The sequence below is a fragment of the Lepidochelys olivacea genome (assembly GCF_965140295.1).
Source record: "Lepidochelys olivacea isolate rLepOli2 genome assembly, chromosome: 3".
Classification (NCBI taxonomy): Eukaryota; Metazoa; Chordata; order Testudines; family Cheloniidae; genus Lepidochelys; species Lepidochelys olivacea.
Window position 1 is genome coordinate 206,796,367 of NC_140413.1, and position 20,494 is coordinate 206,816,860.

Sequence of the window (20,494 nt, forward strand, 5' to 3'; positions counted from 1 at the left end):
AATGATGGAGTTTGTGTTTTATGCCACATACCTTTTTATCTGTTTCTACAGAGGAGTATTCAGCACTTGGCAAAAGAAATGCAATGGTGGCCACAAGAATCTGCGCAAAAACCAAACCCAAGGCAAACAAAATTACAAAAAGACATTTTGTATCTTTAATAAACACAAGGCCTGAACCATTGACCTTCAATAGGCTTTGGATGAAGACTATAAAGAGCGGTTAGCAGCCATTTTTGTAAATAGCATCTGAACCAAACTGAGAGTTCCACATGGTTAGCAGATTCTAGAAATAAATTAGAGCAAATTGGAAAAAAATCACACTGGCTCCAGCAAACTAAAGCAAAGAACTCTCCTAATAATGATTGCAGAAGGAAGCAAAGAAAGTTAGAATTCTAAGACTGTAATTTATGATAAGCAACAATTCTTTCAATTGTAAAAAATAGCATCAGTTGGACATTCTGTTAACTTTGAAGCTTTTTCAATTCTACGAACAATCAACACAGAACATCAGATGTGTCATTTTCAATTCCCATACATGAGTATTTGAAGAGATAAGACATACCTCAGTAATTTTCCTGGATAGAGAGGATTCATACTTCTGAAGCTTTTCCCAGTAAGAAACTAGCAGTTGAAGAACATCACAGGCTATCTGGGCTACCAGTTTATTAGAAAACTGTAAGAGAAAAAATTAAATTAAACAAGGTAGTATCATGCCAGAAAAAAATATTCACATATAATAAACAGTAATGTCAGAGTTTCTACTATTTTAAATGGTACTACATCCATAAAAACTACATTAAAGGAAAATGAAGGTTACTTGCAACTGGAGTTCTTCGAGATGGCTCTGCATATTCACATTTATGGGTTTTGCACTGCCTAGTGGCGCTTAACAAGAGAACCTTCTCCAAGCTGTGTCTATTAAAGTGCTCATGTGCCCCCTCCTAGCCCACTCCCTAGTGCCACCAAATGTTCTGAAGGTGAGACTATATAAGGGGGAGTGCCCTCTACCAACTCAGTTCCTTTCGCCAACCCAGAGGGAGAGAACGAAAATAACTCTGAAAAAAAGGGGAAGCTGGGTGGGAAGTGTGAATATGCAGAGCCCTCTTGAGGAACTCTGGTTACAAGTAATCAACCTTCATTTCTTTTTTTGAATGGCTCTGCGTATGGCCACTTATTGGTAGTTTGATAAGCAGTACTGAAAATAACCTGGAGGAGGGAACAGAGTCCAAAATAAATTGAGAACATGCTGATGTGCAAAGCTCTCTTCTGAAAAGTCCAGGGACCCTGAACTATAGGATGACTCAGATGTTGCCCTACCCCAACCACTGTTTGACACATCTCAAGTTATCTTCAATGAAAGTGAAGGGGGATTGAACTGGACACCCTGAGAACGTTTTCTCTGATTGACCATCACATCAATAATTCCAGAATGTTTTGAGGCATGCTGACTAACATCTGGAGATTGTCCAGATTTGGTCTGTAGACCTGAGATAGCCAAAGCTGCATTGGCCTCATTGTGAGTTGTGCAAATGGAGTCACATATGTAGTAGCTGCCATAAGACCCACAAAGGTGGTTACTTTCTGTTTTTTGACATATTTGAATGTATAAAACATATTGACCTATTTTTGAAAATCTGTCCTCTGGTAAAATGGTTTTCCCTACTACCAAATCCAATATGGAGTCTATGAATAAAATTTCTGAGTTGGACAGGGACTTGACTTTTTTGACATTCAGGAGAAATCCCAGGTCTGAAAAAAAGCAATGGGGCTTAATAAATCATCACAAAAAGCCTTTAACAGACAATAATCAGAATAGGGAAAAAAAAAATACCCTGCTTTCTCAATTGAGCCTCTATGACAGAGAAGTACTTTGTAAGAACCCTTGGTGCTGTAGACAGGTCAAACAACAGCCCTTTGTATTGGAAATGGTGTCCCACCACCACAAAATTAAGGTACTGTCGATGACTGTGTCAAACAGAGATATGAAAATGTGTCTTTTAAATCAAGAGTCACAAACCCAATCCATAATTGAAAGCAAAGGGATTCTGGAAGCCAGAGTTAACATATGAAACCAAAACTTCAGAATATACTTGTTATACCTCTTAAATCTAAAATGGAATGACCCTCCTTCCACCTCATCATTTGTCAGCACCAGAAAGTACCTTGAATAAAACCCCTGATCTTGGAGGTGCTCTGATACCTCATTAACAGCCCCCATGAGAAGAAATTTCTGTATGTCTGAAAGTAGACTAGCTTGTGAGAAGGTTCTCTAAAAAGAGAAAGGCAAGGGAAATTGAAAGGGGTAGTTTAGGTGTAATACGCCTGCATCTGACGATAAAATGGGCTAGCACGTCTCCAAACACAGGAAGGGAAGGGTCCTCACTGATTGGTTCTAGACTTTCAATCCTCATATCAAATTTCAGGGCTAATGTGCAATGAAGATGACAGAAAGGTTGCAGATTGCTTAGAGTTGGGCCTCGATTTAAAAGACCTTTTCTTAAGGTGGCTCTGGAAATACATAGCCTGCTGGTGCTGTTGTCAATGTCTTTGATTTGATAAGAAATAAGCTGAAGATAACTGTGGATAATACTGTCTCTGACAATGGAAATAAAAAAATAGAAGGTCTCTGTGGCAGGGTGGTCACCCTACCATGCCTTGAAGGGCTTAAAACAGCCGTAAGAGAGGGCTGTAGCCGGAGGAAAGCTAGGCTGATTGGGGGAAGTAGCCACAGGTGGGGCCACGTCCCAATCAGGCCACAGCTGGCCCTATAAGGGGGCTGTTAGCCAGGAGCTGAGACAGACACTCTATCTACATGGAGAGAGGAGGACCTGGCTGCCTAGGAAGCTGAGGAGGGTACCCAGGGCAAAGCAATGCTGGGGAAGGGCAGAGGGAGCTGGGGAGCTCCAGCCTAGCAGAGCCCCAGGCTGCAGGCCGAGGTAAAGGCCCACGAAAGGGTACATAGGCTGCAGAGGAGCAGCCCAGACCTAGACAGAGGCAGCTGGTCCGATCCCCCTTGCCGATAATGAGTAGTAATACTGCAGTCTGCCCCAGGGAGCGGGGGCTAGACGATGACTGACAATAGCCACTGAGGCAAGGAAGGGATAGGGGGTTCGGGGTTCCCCTGGGAGGGGAGACCCAGACTGTGGGGGATACTGCCAGGGGGCAGAACCCTAGTCTAGAAGGGCACCGGGGTCCAGGAAGGGCACGGGGTCAGTGGCAGGCGAGACACCGACCGGCAGAGGGCACTCCCGGTTGAAAAGAGCTAACTCCCTGTACAACCAGCAGGAGGCACCACAGCGGTGAGTAGTCGCCCCGTGACAGTCTCCTAGTAGAAGTAATAAAGCACAAAGATCTTGTCTTCTTCAGCTTCTCCAGCAACTCATCTGTCTTTTCACAGAAAAGACCATCTCCTCTGAAGGGGAAATCCTCCACTTTAATTGTAGTATGATGAGTCAGAGAAGAGGAAAGAAGCCAAACATGTCTCTTCTAAGTAACTGCAGAAGTCAGTGATCCAGCAGAAGAATCTAAAGGATCAAATAAAGTCCTGAGAGAGTGCTTTGCTACATTTTGACCCTCCATTAGGATTGCATTTCCCAATCTCTTTTTGTCATTTGGGAAATCCTGCACAAACAGTGCCTTCTTTTCCCACAGGTGAAACCGATATTGAGCTATAACAGTTTGGTAATTTGCCACCCTATTACCAAGAGAACATTGTTCTTCCTAGGGAATCAATCTTTTTCCCTTCTCTACCTACAGGGGTCCAAACCTCAATCTACTACTGGCAGCAGTCACCACCAGTGTAGTTGGTACAAAGTGTGAATACAAATATGAAAACCCCTGTGCTGATATAATTTCTCTGCTTTCTTGGAAATAGGTTGGCAAGAGGCAGGAGTGGACCAAGCAGCCTTAGCAGGCTGCAGCAAACTGTCAAGGATTGGTAACAACATCCTATTCTTGGAGGTAGCCCCAAAAATGAAAACACCAGGTAGAATGTCTCCTGCACAGGCACTAAATCATAGAATCATAGAATATCAGGGCTGGAACGGACCCTCAGGAGATCATCTAGTCCAACCCCCTGCTCAAAGCAGGACCAATCCCTGATTTTTGCCCCAGATCCCTAAATGGCCCCTCAAGGATTGAACTCACAACCCTGGGTTTAGCAGGCCAATGCTCAAACCACTGAGCCAATATTTGTGTGAAGCTTTCAAGTTTCTGTTGTTTGACCAATATATCTCTACGCACATAATGAAATTTCAAACACACATATGTTTATGAAAATTAAAGGCACATGCTAACAAAGATGATCACACTGTGATTATTTCAAAAATGCTCACTAGTTGAATAAAAATGAGTGAATTATTTGAAGATTAAAAATAAAATATATTTCTTCCACTTCTTCCTTAGATGGCTGAGCCTTACCTGTAAGATTTTGAAAAATTATTAATAATATTTACTAAATGAAAATATTTACTATTTTAAAAGAACTGCAAGTTCATTCTGTTCTCTATAAGCCGAAAGAAAATATAACTTTCCAATAACTGCACCTAAGTTTGATACAATGAATAACCGTCACTCCCCTGCATCAACCAAATTACCAATCATTTTATTTGACAGAAATGTCATTTAACACAATCTCTAGGCAAGTGTCTCCCACCTCTCATCAAAATTTATTTTCAAATGAATGCCTTGTCTTAGACAGTATTTATACAGCTGCAGGAACTTATCACCCTGTAACAAAACTCTACTTCTTTGCCACTACGTGTCTTCAATACAGCTGAAGAGGCTGTATCCAGAAAGCAACTGTACCACACAAAAATAAGATAATCTTTACACGATTCTTTCATTCCCCTTGCTAATACATTAAAGTAAAACTGTTTCATTCATTCCATCTCAACTGATATTAAAGACAGCATCAAGCAACCTGTGACAGAGTGTTAGGAAACTGTGGCTGATCCGGCACTCTGGTCATTGGTACTCCAATTAGATGCTCTAGAGCTCTTTGAAAAATCGGTGTCTGTGCTAACAGTGCTATTTTAGATAGTCATTGAGTGAAAGACAAGCCAGGTTCACCAAGTCTGTGGAGCAGCTGGAGAACATGTGGAAGATACTGAAGATAATTTCAATCAAGCAAAAAAATAAATTCACTGAGCAGTTCCATGGTCAGCAAATTCCTAATAATGCCCAGAGCATTCAAAAAACAAGCTTGCAGGCAGATAATATTGTAAGCATAAAGAACCAAATAATCAGAATACACAAAGGAGCCCGGGCACACTAGCTCACCTTGATCCTAAGTCAGAAAAGTATTTAAGCACATGCTTACCTTTAAACATATGCTTGATGAATATTTCAAATATCTAGAATACCTTGTCCATACAAATGTTCCCTTTGTTAATCACACAAACACAATTCATACTAATACCTTTAGTGTTACACCTATAACATTTATTGCATCCCTCACTTGAGGATGGTTTGTGCACTGTACTAGTTCTTCACATATCCAAACTCCAAGGCAGCAAACAGCTATACACCTTTTAAAAAAAAAAAGGGAAACAATGATTCAGTTATAAGCTTAAAAAGAATATCCTCCTTCCTCAATATTTCTCACTTTCTGAAAAATGTATTTTGGAAGATTTCATAATGATTTCTCAATGACACAGTACAGATCTTTTTTACTGACATAAGATTTTACGGCTAATTACAGAAAGCTACAGAATCAAATAGAGAGTTTGACATTGACATTGTCAGTCAACCTGGGATAAATTTTAAATGAAATTCAGGCTGTCTGTACCCTGAGGGTGTGATTTTTTTTAAAAAAGTACTCAGAAGTGGCCTAACTCTGCTCCCCACTGAAGTAAACAGGAATAACTTTAAAGTAAGCAGAATTAGGGAATGATGAGCACTTCTAAAAACCCACCTTAAGTTTCCCTTTCAGCCAAGGAGAAGAGAAAGGGCCCATCAAGCCACATCTCTCTTTCCTACCTCTTGGCACAACCAATGATTTTTGGAACAGGGAAGAAAGAAAGAAGGCTCCTTAAACATTCAGGGATGATTCTTGCAAGCAACAGAGCTGCCAGCGAAACCTCTAATGACTGTGGGTGGGTAGGAAAATTCCCTTCCTAACAAAAAGCCCCGATAGATTTTCTATTATTTTATAAATGACAGATGGTGTATTAAAGGTGCAGCACACACATAAATGTTGATAACAGACTGGGCTCTGTTTTCTGTCCCCATCCACATAACTGAGGTCAGTTTTGTTACAAAAGGCTATACTCCTGTCATAAGGCAGGACTCCAATGGCTACTGCATCTTCCCATTAAAAAATAATCAACTGTAAATAAAACATCAGCCAAAAACATCAAAACAACAAATTAATGCAAGAGTAAAAGAAAGAAAACAAACCCCAATCCAAACAAACTAACTGATATTTAGGATGGAGGTCAGGCTAGACAACCATAAGCCCCTCCAACAGATGGCAGAACTATTCTGGTTCTTAGCAATCATTTGTTAACTACTGTCTCTGAACCTTTTTTCAGATCGCATGGCCACTTCTTCTCTGTTAATTTAACTTTAGCTGTCTGTTCAGTACTCAAAACCATTCTTCTGCAATAACCCATACAACCATGAGGTGTCTCCACCTCCTGGAGCCTGTGCTTGCTGCTCCTGGTATTTTTCATCATCAGAGACTGAGAGGGCATTCTTTACATCCATAAGGTCACAAGCATGATCAGTAGCATTCTAAATGCTCTTGAGAGACAGAGACACCATGTGCTTGGTTTTGTTTGAATGTCTTCTGTTCCTCCTGTAAGAATGGACTTCATGGGTCACTAAGAAGTAACACCTTGGTGAGGAAGGTATTGCTCTTAGTTCTACAAGTTGACAGTCACTTTATGTTTGAAACCTTACAGTCACTCTCATTTACAATGGAGATAACTGTTTGGCATTCTTGTTGTAGCTTTCCTCTAGTTCTAGGGCTTGGCTACACTTGCGAGTTACAGCACAATAAAGGAGCCCGGGCACACTAGCTCACTATCCATCCACACTGGCAAGGCACATAGAGCGCTCTGACTCTGCAGCAACAGCGCTGCTGGTACTCCACCTCAGTGAGTGGAATAACGTTTGCTGTGCCCCTGCTGGAGAGCCATTGCACCAGTGTGGACGCCCCCGTCCTATAGCGCGCTCTGATCGGCCTCCAGAAGTGTCCCACAATGCCTGTGCTAGCCACTCTCGTCATCACTTTGAACTCTACTGCCCTGCCCTCAGGTGACCAACCGTCAGACCCCGCCCTTTAAATTCTCTGGGAATTTTGAAAATCCCCTTACTGTTTGCTCAGCCAGGCGTGGAGTGCTCTCAGCGAATCTTTCCAGGTGACCATGCCTCCATGCACCAGGCGATCCCCAGTATGGAGCAACGACAAGGTGCTGGACCTCATCAGTGTTTGGGGAAAGGAAGCTGTCCAGTCCCAGCTGCGCTCCAACCATAGGAATTACGATACCTTCATGCAGATAGCAAGGGACATGATGGAAAGGGGCTATGAGCGGGATGCACTGCAGTACAGGGTTAAGTGAAGGAGCTGCGGAATGCCTACCGCAAAGCCCATGAGGCAAACAGCCACTCCGGTGCTGCCCGTGACCTGCCGTTTCTACCAAGAGCCGGATGCGATACTTGGGCCAGACCCCACCTCCACTCCGAGTACCACCATGGACACTTCAGAGCCCAGTTCAACAAGGCGGGAGAAGGAGGAGGAGCAAAGCAGGAGCAAGGGTGCTGAGGCGGAGGAAGACATCTCAGAATCCCCAGATGCATGCAGCCAGAAGCTGTTCTCAAGCCAAGAGGAAGGTAGCCAGTCGCAGCGGCTGGTGCTTCGGGAAGGACAAACAGAGGAGGTTCCTGGTAAGTGGCTTTTATTTTGGGAAGGAAGTTATTCAGTGCAGGCTCTTGGTGGGGGGAAGGGTTAGGGCTGCATGCATGCCTAGATGCGGAATAGGGCGTTGATGTGCTCTCTCACATCGTGGTAATCGGCCTCAGTGATCTCTTCAAAGGTCTCATCCAGAACTTGGGCAATGCGTTTGCACAGGTTTCTCAGGAGAGCCACTGTGTTCCTTGTCTGAGTAAGGCTAACTTGTCCACGCCACTGTGCTGTGAGGGGCACGGGGACCATTGCTGCACACTGGCAAGCTGCATATGGGCCAGGGAGGAATTCGCATTGCAGTAGAAGACCCTCCCTTGCTTCCCAGGTCACCCTCAGCAGCGAGATATCTTCCAGGATGAACTCCTGTGGAAAATGTGGGGACAGTGTTCAGTGTAGGAGCTCCCTGCTGCTGTTGGCTCTCCCCAAGGCACAGAAACCCAGAGAACAGTACAGCCGTGAAACAATCAGTCACACTTGACCCTGTGCTTACTCACCATTTTGGGGCTCCTGTGGGTTATGTGCGCTCGCTTTGGGACGGGCAAATTATGCTGTTGTGTAGACTGTGCTTGCCCTTAAGTACAGGGGAATCATTGCTCTGTCTGGTGTGAATAATGCTGCCTCTGTTAAGTGTTGCATTTTCCCTTTACAGGCAACCTTGAGATCTCAGCCGTCTGTGTTATCACCAGCAGAAAGACTCCAAAGAATCAGAAAGAGGCCACGTAGAAGCAAGGAAGATATGTTGCGTGAAGTAATGCAGCATTCAAGTAATGAAAATCACAAAGTGCAGGAGTGGCGGGACAGTGAAAGGAAGATCCGCCAGCATAATGAGAAGCATTGGCACAAAAGCATGGTGCTCCGGCAGCAAAGCACGGATCAGCTGATAAGCATAATGGAGCACCAAGCGGACTCGATCCAGGTGCTCGTAGCCATTACTGTGCCCAACCCCCCCTGCAGCCCTTGTCCCAAAATTCTTTCCCTTGTATCCCCATGTCATCTCCAACCCACTTTCCCCAGCATCCGGGTTCTCACCGCCACCAGCTGCCTCCAACACCTGTAGCTTCACCACCCAGCCCTGAAAACTACGACCCTCACCCTCTGCACTCAACCCCCATCACCATGCAGTATAGCCACCCTGAACTGCAGCACTCATTGCACAGCACTCCAGACAGGAAGGCTGAGTACGATAACAGGACATATGCAAATCTGTGATTGTACCATTCCCCACCCCTTTGCCCTTTCTGTTTCCCAGGCAGTTGTGTTTCTTTTTAGTAAATGAATTTTCTTTTCAATAAGTGGATTTTTTGGCTTTGAAAACATTCTTTATTATTGCATAAAGTAAAAGATACTTTAGTCCAGGAAAGAAACACTGCAAGTCAGCGTAGCAAACACAGATTCCTACTAACATTGGAACCATTGCACTTCACACCCGTGCAGGGCACCAGACATTACTGGTGGCTTTCAGCCTCAAATTGTTCCCTCAAGGCATCCCTAATCCTTGCAGCCTCGTGCTGGGCCCCTCTAATAGCCCTGCTCTCTGCCTGTTCAAATTCAGCCTCCAGGTGTTGAACCTCCAAGTTCCATGCCTGAGTGAATTGTTCACCCTTCCCTTCACAAACATTATGGAGGGTATAGCACATGGATATAACCGCGGGGATGCTGTCATTGGCTGGGTCCAGCTTCCCATAGAGCGCCAACAGTCCGTTAAATGGCCAAAAGCACACTCCACAGTCATTCTGCACCGGCTCAGCCTGTTGTTGAACCACTCCTTGCTGCTGTCAAGGCTCTCTGTGTAGGGTTTCATGAGCCACGGCATTAAAGGGTAAGCGGGGTCTCCAAGGATCACAATGGGCATTTCAACTTCCCCTACGGTGATCTTCTGGTCTGGGAAAAAAGTCCTGGCTTGCAGCTTCCTGAACAGGCCAGTGTTCCGAAAGATGCATGCGTCATGCACCTTTCCAGGCCAGCCTGCGTTAATGTCAATGAAACGCCCACGGTGATCCACAAGCACCTAGAGAACCATAGAGAAATACCCCTTCCAATTAACATACTCGGAGGCTAGGTGGGCTGGTGCCAGAATTGGAATGTGTGTGCCATCTATCGCCCCTCCGCAGTTAGGGAAACCCATTTGTGCAAAGCCATCCACAATGTCCTGCACGCTACCCAGAGTCACAGTTCTTCTGAGCAGGATGCAATTAATGGCCCTGCAAACTTGCATCAACACGATTCCAACAGTCAACTTCCCCACTCCAAACTGGTTAGCGACTGATCGGTAGCTGTCTGGAGTTGCCAGCTTCCAGATTGCAATAGCCACCTGCTTCTCCAACGTCAGGGCAGCTCTCAATCTCATGTCCTTGTGCCGCAGGGTGGGGGCGAGTTCCTCACACAGTCCCATGAAAGTGGCTTTTCTCATCTGAAAGTTCTGCAGCCACTGCTCATCATCCCAGACATGCATGACGATGTGATCCCACCACTCAGTGCTTGTTTCCCGAGCCCAAAAGCGGTGAGCATGTCTGTGAATGCCACAAGCAATCTCATGTCATATGCATTACTCAAGTCAATATCATCATTGGATCCCTCACTGTCATTTTGGTTCATAAGGAATAACTCGACTGCCAAACGTGACGTGCTAGCGAGACTCGTTAGCATACTCCTCAGCAGTTCGGGCTCCATTCCCGCAGACCGAAAGGGAAGACAGAGCACGCAGCACAAAAAATGTTGAAAGATGGCACCAAATGTGGACAGAAGCACAGAGATTGCTGGGATGTGAACCGATGCATCATGGGGTGTTGGGACAGGACACAGAATGCCCCGCACCCCCCGCCCCCTTCCCATAAGCCACAGCGCCAGAATGGGAAGAGGTGCTCTGTGGGATAGCTGCCCATAATGCACCACTCCCAATGCCACTGCAAGAGCCGCAGATGTGGCCATGCCAGTATGCTTGTTCCTGTCAGTGTGGACAGACTGCAGCGCTTTCCCTACTGCACTCTCCAAAGGCGGGTTTAACTCAAAGTGCTCTACATCTGCAAGTGTAGCCATGCCCCATGCCTCTTGAAATATAGCTCTTCTGTAACTACCCCAGGATTAACTGTCTTTGGCTCAAGAAGCTTGTTAGATGCTGTGAGACTTTTATCCACAACTTTCTAAACTGGTGATCCTCCTAAAGTATTATGAGTTGTATTGCACTATTTTAACATTGCTAAGTATTGAACCTTTGAGTTGGCTTGGAGTTGTTTTATTTTTAAAATCAAGTTGTTTGCTATTTTTTCCAACTTTCCAGCCAACCCATCTGACTGTGCAAAAGTAACCTTTGGAAGCCCTTAGGAATATATAAACCACTGTCTACAAAAATGATCCATGAACTTCCTGGTTGGGGAAAACCAATGTTCTCACTAATAATGGAAATATTGCTCCAGTAAAGACTCCTCCAATAAAACCCTAGTAATACATTAACCAAATAAACATTTCCTAGATGAGACACACACACTTCTCTTTCACATTATTATATAGTGAATATAGATCTATTTATATCATGGCATATGACTCACCCATTCAAAAAAATCAACTCCTAAAAGGATGTCTTCATCAATGGAAAACATGTTTTTATTCATCTTGGTGACTAAGTCTCCCCTTCAGATAGCAACCCTGCCAACTTACCTGAAAAAAGCTCATTCTTGAAAAACCCAACATTGAGTGAGAAAGACCTTTCCAACTCTCACCCCATGTTCAACCTTGCCTTCTCAGGACAAATCATCAAGGATGTAGTGTGCTCATGCTTGCAAGATTGGGCCCTTGTGATTACAAAAATTATTTGTAAAAGAACTGTATATTGCATTAAAATATATTAGGTCTGATCCTGCTGCCACTGAAGTCCAGGATAAAACTCCCATTGACTTCAGTGGCAAAAACCAGCACCCACAGGAATTTTTTTTTAACTTCTTTCTTTGTCTGGTATCACAGTCTTGATTGTTTACATGTAAAGTTTAGCATTTCTTTTAATTTAGAATCCTTAAAAGAACCTTCTCCCAAAACAGGTGGCAAGCTCTTGTTTATAGCTATGATCTACTCCGTGTATTTTCTGACTTTTAATTAAATGTTGCACGTAACTAATAGCATGTTAAAAATATGCAGATTTTGAATATCTAGAAATAGATCTGATGGATTCAAATGCCTCCTTCAAAACTATATACAATGTTGCTGTAGCCATGTTGGTCCCAGGATATTAGAGAGACAAAGTGGGTGAGGTAACATCTCTTGTTGGACCAACTTCTGTTGGTGAGAGAGACAAGCTTACACAGAGCTCTTCTTCAGGGCTGGGAAAGGTATTCAGCGTCACAGCTAAATAGAAGGTGGCACTGATTGTTTAGCATAAGTAGTTAGTACATATTTCAAATGGACCTGCAAGGTGAAGTGGCTCATGAACACCGTTCCAGTCATAGGGGGGAAAGAAAGCAGCTAACACCACCACTCCCACAACTGACTTCCTCACCCCCTTCCTTTACCCCCTATGACTGGACGGATGTTAACGGGCCATTTTACCCTGAATGGTCCCCCACCTTGTCTCTTTAATAACCTGGGTAACTGGACACCATTAAATTAGGCTTGAATAAAGACTGGGAATGGATGGGCCATTACACAAACTAAAACCTACTTCCCCATGCTATTTTCCCCCCCACTGTTACTCACACCTTCTTGTCAACTGTTTGAAATGGGCCATCCTGATTATCACTACAAAAGGTTTTTTCTCCTGATGATAGTCCACCTTAATTGATTAGTCTCGTTAGGGCTGGTATGGCAACCCCCATTTTTTCATGTTCTCCGAATATATATATCCTCCTACTGTATTTTCCACTGCATGCATCTGATGAAGTGGGTTTTAGCCCACGAAGGCTTATGCCCAAATCAATTTAGTCTTTAAGGTGCCACAAGTCCTCCTCGTTCTTTTTGCTGATACAGACTAACACGGCTACCACTCTGAAAACTGCATACCTTGTAACATGGGCAGTCAACAAATGGACCGCAGGCCAAACCCAGATGGTCAAATACTTTTGAATGGACCACAAAACCTTTTTATTTAATTATTATTATCATCATTGTTTTTATTGTTGTATTATTTTCTCTGGAGTCTAGACCTTGAATATACCTTGAGCAAGAAGTCTGGACCTTGACAAAAAACAATTGATTACCCCTGCCTTGTATCCTTCAAAGTTGTCAAGACACATGTAAATACATTTGACATCCAGCAAGACACGATGAAAATATCTTAGAGTGGATGCCATACTGTTTACCTGCTTTTTACATTATTCAGGATGATGTGCTTTGTCTATCAGATTAACCTTTTTAGTAAGAAAATGCATAGGACAGATTTTATTAAAACTAATAGTTGAAAAGGGAAAATAAAGGTTAAAAAGAAACTTTTGGTTTTCTTTTACATATACGTTTTTTTTTTAAAGTAAGGATTTGAAAACATGAGTTGTAGTGATAGACTCAATTTATTTAGCTTAACAACGAGAAGGTTAAGGGGTGACTTGATTACAGTCTATATGTATCTATATGCAGAACAAATATTATATAATGGACTCTTAAATCTAGTACAGAACGGAGTAACACAATCCAGCAACTGAAAGTTGAAGTTAGACAGACACATTCAGTGTGGAAATAAGGAGTAAATTTTTATCGGTGAGAGTACTAAATGATTGGAACAATTTATCAAGTGTCGTAGGGGATTCTCCATCAGTGGATATTTTAAAATCAAAATTGGATGTTTTTCTGATACGCTCTAGGAATTATTTTGGGGAAGTTCTATGGCCTATGTTATACAGGAGGTCAGACCAGATGATCAAAATGGTCCCTTCTGGCCTTGGAATCTATGAATGAATACAAAATCAAAAAAGACAAAGCTTCAAGGTATGTATGTGGGCTAACAGTCCAAATTCTGGTCTTCCTTACACTGCGATTGAGAGCAAAATTTGGCTCCACTGTCTGTGCTACAAAACAAAAGTTCAAAAAGGGAACCATGGACATAGTTACCTGTTTACAGATAGATGAAATAATAGTAATAAAAAGCACCCACAAGAATATAATATTCTTTTACAAGAAGTTTCAGTCTAATCCGTTTAAAAAACTTTACAACACACTCAGTTTCAACTATCCCCCAAAACATTGTCATCCAACCTATTATTTTTAATACTGTTCAAGTTGAATGGCCTCCAAAAAGTACAGCCCTTTCACACAAACTTATTTCTGTTTCAATTTGCCATCTTAAGACTCCACAGTATTTTCTCTTTCATTCAGGATTTTACCTTGCAGTTTCACTGGGCTCATCTGTGGCATTCTTCAACAGAATATTTATGAGGTAACACTAAAACAATAAAATTCATTAGAATAAACACTTTTTTCCACAAACAGATTACTTCTCTATTAATTCAAGTGTGTTAGACATTTAATTTGGACTGAGTCACAAGTGAAATAAATTTGGTAGTCTCAGTACACTCTTGTCAAAATATGATATGAAACAAATATCCCTTAGAAAAAGTGAGAGCCATATTGGTTACAGCCAACATTTATAAAATTGGGTGGATGACTCTAAGTACCTACAATTAAACATCGGCATCCAAATTGAAGTCAGCTGATTTTCAGAATTGCTGAGCACCCACTGGTCTCATTGGGAGTGCTCAGCATGTCTGAAAAGTCAAAGTCACTTTTAATAGCCTAACTAGGGATTTATGGGATAGATACACAAAGAAATGTAGATGTGGTGATGCTGAGCGTCTCCACGCCTAACCTCTAGGTGCCTAGAAAATTGCTGGGATTCACAAAGCCTGAGTTCAGGCCTAGACTCCCTATACAATGAATAGGGAGAGACAGGTGACTCAGAATGGGGTTCACAAAAGCCAGCATGCTAGGCAGCTCCCCACCCAAGCTACCCAATGGGAGATGCCAAGATGAGGGATGAGTCCTAAGCCCCTCCTGCTGAGGGAGTTTGGTGCATAAACCCAGTCTGGAGGGAGGCACCTTCCCATCTTCTTGGGATTATCAGATGCAAACCCTCTCTTGGCATTAGGCACCTATGCTGTTTTTGCAATAAGAGGGGGATGAAGGGAGGTTCAGAGGAGACGCTCCCTCCTAACTTTTAGCCCAGTGCTTAGGGTAATCCCGGTTCAAGCCCCACTCCACCTGAAGAGTAGATGGAATCTGAACAGGGATCTGCCATCTCTCAGGCGAGAGATCTGGGATATTCTTATGTGGTGCTCCCTCAGTCTCTGCTGTTGGAGCTGTTCCACTGTGGATAAATAATTTTAAGAAGTCATTGGAGCAGGGGTACTAGATCCTGGGTCTCCCACCTCCGGTGGCTAATCCCCAGGCTACAGAGTCATTCTCATATTTTCTCTCGCTCTCCCTCTGGCCCAACTATTCTTTCACTATTTATTCACAGTGGAACATCTTCAAGAGGAAAGCCTGAGGTAGCCCCACATTAGAATATCCCATAGCCTAGAGCACTCACCTGAGAGGTTACAGGTACCTGTTAAATCCCTTCTCTACCTCAGATGTAGGGGATTTGAACCAGAGGTCTCCCACAACACAGGTGAGTACTCTAAACACTGGGCTCAATGTTATGAGGAGGGTCCTCCCTCCCCCAGCCACTTTGTATAAGTCTGTCCATGGGGGCTCATTCTGGTAAGTGCGCTCAGAAACCCCCTTCCACACTGGGCCTTGCAAGTTAATTAGGCAGAGAAATGCCTATCTTCTCACTGTTGGTACATTGCTCTGGGACTAGGCATCCAGATGGCTGGCATGGGGCAGCAGTGTGCATGAGCAGAGGCAGAAACATAGGCGCACAATGACAGGTTTCAGAGTAACAGCCGTGTTAGTCTGTATTCGCAAAAAGAAAAGGAGTACTTGTGGCACCTTACAGACTAACCAATTTATTTGAGCATGAGCTTTCGTGAGCTACAGCTCACTTCATCGGAGCTGTAGCTCACGAAAGCTCATGCTCAAATAAATTGGTTAGTCTCTAAGGTGCCACAAGTACTCCTTTTCTATAGGCGCACAGGAACTTTTGCTGAAAAAATTTAGGCGCAGAGTGAGTTTAGGTGTCTATACAGTGTTCGGAGGCAGCTGAGCAGCGGGGTTTGTGAAACCCAGTTTTGTCAGACTTAGCAGTTAGGCACCTAAGCCCTTTTGTGAATCCAGCCCTAGGGTGTCTCAGTTCTAAGCAGACAAGTCTGAAAATTTTGGCCTACTTTATTTAGTTCAGAAAAGGACTCAACCCTAATTTGCAAAAAGAAAAGGAGTACTTGTGGCACCTGAGAGACTAACCAATTTATTTGAGCATAAGCTTTTGTGAGCTACAGCTCACTTCATCGGATGCATTCTGTGGAAAATACAATGAGGAGATTTATATACACACAGAACATGAAAAAATGGGTGTTATCATACACACTGTAAGGAGAGTGATCACTTAAGATGAGCTATTACCAGCAGGAGAGTGTGTGTGTGGGGGGGGGACCTTTTGTAGTGATAACCAAGGTGGGCCATTTCCAGCAGTTAACAAGAACTTCTGAGGAACAGTGGGGGGTGGGAAATAAACATGGGGAAATAGTTTTACTTTGTGTAATGACCCATCCACTCCCAGTCTCTATTCAAGCCTAAGTTAATTGTATCCAGTTTGCAAATTAATTCCAATTCAGCAGTCTCTCATTGGAGTCTGTTTTTGAAGTCTTTTTGTTCAAGAATTGCCACTTTTAGGTCTGTAATCAAGTGACCAGAGAGACTGAAGTGTTCTCCGATTGGTTTATGAATGTTATAATTCTTGACGTCTGATTTGTGTCCATTTATTCTTTTACGTAGAGACTGTCCAGTTTGACCAATGTACATGACAGAGGGGCATTGCTGACATATGATGGCATATATCACATTGGTAGATGTGCAGGTGAAGGAGCCTCTGATAGTGTGGCTGATGTGATTAGGCCCTATGATGGTGTCCCCTGAATAGATATGTGGACACAGTTGGCAACGGACTTTGTTGCAAGGATACGTTCCTGGGTTAGTGGTTCTGTTGTGTGGTTGCTGGTGAGTATTTGCTTCAGGTTGGGGGGCTGTCTGTAGGCAAGGACTGGCCTGTCTCCCAAGATTTGAGAGAGTGATTGGTCATCCTTCAGGATAGGTTGTAAATCCTTGATGATGCGTTGGAGAGGTTTTAGTTGGGGGCTGAAGGTGACTGCTAGTGGCGTTCTGTTATTTTCTTTGTTGGGCCTGTCCTGTAGTAGGTGACTTCTGGGTACTCTTCTGGCTCTGTCAATTTGTTTCCTCACTTCAACTGTAGTTGTAAGAATGCCTGATAGAGATCTTGTAGGTGTTTGTCTCTGTCTGAGGGGTTGGAGCAAACGCGGTTGCATCGTAGAGCTTGGCTGTAGACAATGGATCATGTGGTGTGGTCTGGGTGAAAGCTGGAGGCATGTAGGTAGGAACAGCGGTCAGTAGGTTTCCGGTATAGGGTGGTGTTTACGTGACCATCGGTTATTAGCACTGTAGTGTCCAGGAAGTGGATCTCTTTTGTGGACTGGCCCAGGCTGAGGTTGATGGTGGGATGGAAACTGTTCAAATCATGGTGGAATTCCTCAAGGGCTTCTTTTCCATGGGTCCAGATGATGAAGATGTCATCAATATAGCGCAAGTAGATGCTGGAAATGGCCCACGTTGAGTATCACTACAAAAGGTTTTCTTCTCCCCGCCCGAGCCCCCCGCTCTCCTGCGGGTAATAGCTCATCTTAAGTGATCACTTTCCTTACAGTGTGTATGATAACACCCATTTTTTCATGTTCTGTGTGTATATAAATCTCCTCACTGTATTTTCCACAGAATGCATCCGATGAAGTGAGCTGTAGCTCACAAAAGCTTATGCTCAAATAAATTGGTTAGTCTCTCAGGTGCCACAAGTACTCCTTTTCTTTTTGCGAATACAGACTAACACGGCTACTACTCTGAACCCTAACTTGGTTCATTTTAATATTTCTCATAACTCTATCAAGCCCAATTCATATCCGGTGGAGAATGCAAGAATATCATACCAGGTGTCAAGGAGGGGGTGTGTGGGAGGGTGGTCTTTCTCCTCTTCCCACCACCTGAAGTTCCCTACTTGGCATTTGAAGATTCTCCTACATCTTTACCCAAATTCCCCAGTATATTACTGTGGCACTGTATCTCATGGCTTTTGTGCAATCTTTACCACTAGGGCTGACTTCAGCGTAAATTAAACATTTTATCACTTGTTTAAAACAAGGCCCCCATACTGAAAAACATTATACCCATGTGTACAGTTACTCTCCTATGGAGTCCCATTGAAATTAATGCTCTAAGAAAACACATCAGAGCAAAACTGATTTCTCTCTCCAGTAAATGTACATTGTTTCATACTTTAATATAACATGAAAAACAAATATTGTGCATAGCCCCGTCTGTCAATGATGTACTTATATCTAAGGAACAGATACACTACATCATAATAAAAATAAATAGCTTTTTTATAATTTGAGATTTAAATGATTTGACTGACACAAATGAACAGCACCTGATTTTAGCTAGTTCTCTCTCCTTTAAATGAAAAAATTAACTTCACAAGTTGAAACATTTACACTATATTTTTAGTTCATTGCTAAAAATGGTCTGTAAAATTAAGAAAGTATCACTTATCAATTAATGTATGATCATTTCTTTAATGCATGATAAAAATAATCAAATTATTTAACCAAATGTAAAACTTCACTAGATTAGATAAGAATTAACTAATATAATTTTACTTTACTTTGACATCTGCAGCTCCTGCGATGATTTCATCAGCTTCACTGATGGGTTGTAATAGAGGGATTTCTTGGTAGATATTTGGAAAGCAAACAAGAGAACCAAGAATGGTATGAGCTTCTGACCGAGGGGCCTAAAGGAAAAAATACAAACATAATATATGTTATTTTTTCCAATAAGCTATAAAAAGAACATTTTAAAGAATGGTGATACTGTGTAACATCATCAAAGAGACTCAAAGTTCTTTGTACTTGATCACATTTCTCTTCTGCTCTTTTTTTGCTGAATTTGTACAATAAACTATTGTACTATACCCTCAATAGTAATCAGGCATTACCTTTGCATACTCAGCATAAAGTTTTGGTTTTATTATGATACATATTGTTCCTCCCATTGTTTCCTCCTATTTCCATTTTCAGATGGTCTTTAGGGTCAGTAGTTTGGCAAGAAGAGGCAAGCAACTGCTTCTGTAGGATCTAGCTCTCCAACTGACTGCACTGACCACTCTTGGAAATTAGGCCATTACATCCCACCTCAGGGTTAAATTTTCATTGATCCTCATCTGTTGTTCATGCACAATGCTTTATTGCCAACTCTTCTGGATAATTCTGTAGCTTCACCATTCTGGGGCTATCTGTGCTACTTGGAATCAATTCAAATATACGTGTAATACAGTAGAACCTCAGAGTTACGAACACCAGAGTTACGAACTGACCAGGCAACAACCACACACCTCATTTGGAACTGGAAATACACAATGAAGCAGCAGCAGAGCCCCCCACCCCTACCAAAAAAAAGCAAATACATTGCAGTACTGTGTTAAAAGTAAACTACTAAAAAAATAAAGAGAAAGCAGCATTTTTCTTCTGCATAGTAAAATTTCAAAGCTGAACGAAGTCAATGTTCAGTGGTACACTTTTGAAAGAACTAGAATGTTTTGTTCAGAGTTACGAACAACCTCCACTCCCGAGGTGTTCGTAACTCTGAGGTTACACTGTAATCAGAAACTACAAGATGTGTACTGTGCTTGCTGAACCAACGATAGAGTCATTAAAACCTTTGCTAGCTTTAATTATTTCTCTCAACCAAGTGATATGGAAGTGCTCAAAATGCTAGATACTTTCATGCAGTATCATATCAATAGCAAATTGTGCATAAATTATTACGCTGCATGCATTACAAATAAAATACTGCATTTAGTTTTACTCCATTAACTCCAAAACATGAGCCTCTCCTTTTAAAAATGGACATTAACATACTGATCTAAAATGAGATCTTTTCTACGATTTGGGGAGCCTAATTTTCATACATAAATGCCTAAATAGGCTGTTCAAATCCCATATTTGGAAGCTTAAAACACACAGCTAAACATATAAATGTCTGTTTTATGTGCCTATCTGCCGATTTGAGCATCTAATTGTAGAATTTGGATCCAATGTTTGAAAATTAGACTCACATGCACTGGATGCTAAAAGTAACTATACAATTAAAAATTAGAAGCCTATTGATATACTTGGAATGCCCAGGTAAACAGAGAAAGATAAATATCAGATTTATCTTTAAATATTTGAGTTTGAAATTTTTAAATATTCTTACTTTCTCTCTCTCTAGGATAAGGGGGGGAAATTATTTACTAAATGTTTCTCTTAACCTAGTTATCTGATACATTTGGCATATATGTTGGTAGTTACTGATGTTTATAATTTGAGCTCAACCTATAAATTGATACATATTTACAATCTCTAAATCTAGCTATACCTACCCACCTATCTGACTGTAGTTTTTTAG

General features: G+C 42.3%; 1 protein-coding gene across 2 annotated transcripts in view; it reads right to left on the reverse strand.

Moving 5' to 3' along the window:
• Window positions 1-20,494, reverse strand: part of RALGAPA2 (Ral GTPase activating protein catalytic subunit alpha 2) — a 299,634-nt gene that overhangs the window by 139,950 nt on the left and 139,190 nt on the right. For both annotated transcript variants that reach the window (XM_084624472.1, XM_084624471.1), the window contains 5 exons: window positions 18,711-18,839; window positions 14,209-14,267; window positions 5,420-5,528; window positions 563-673; window positions 32-100 (listed from right to left, as the gene is read on the reverse strand). In XM_084624472.1, the coding sequence (XP_084480598.1) occupies window positions 32-100; window positions 563-673; window positions 5,420-5,528; window positions 14,209-14,267; window positions 18,711-18,839 (477 nt within the window). The remainder of the gene's footprint in view (window positions 1-31; window positions 101-562; window positions 674-5,419; window positions 5,529-14,208; window positions 14,268-18,710; window positions 18,840-20,494) is intronic.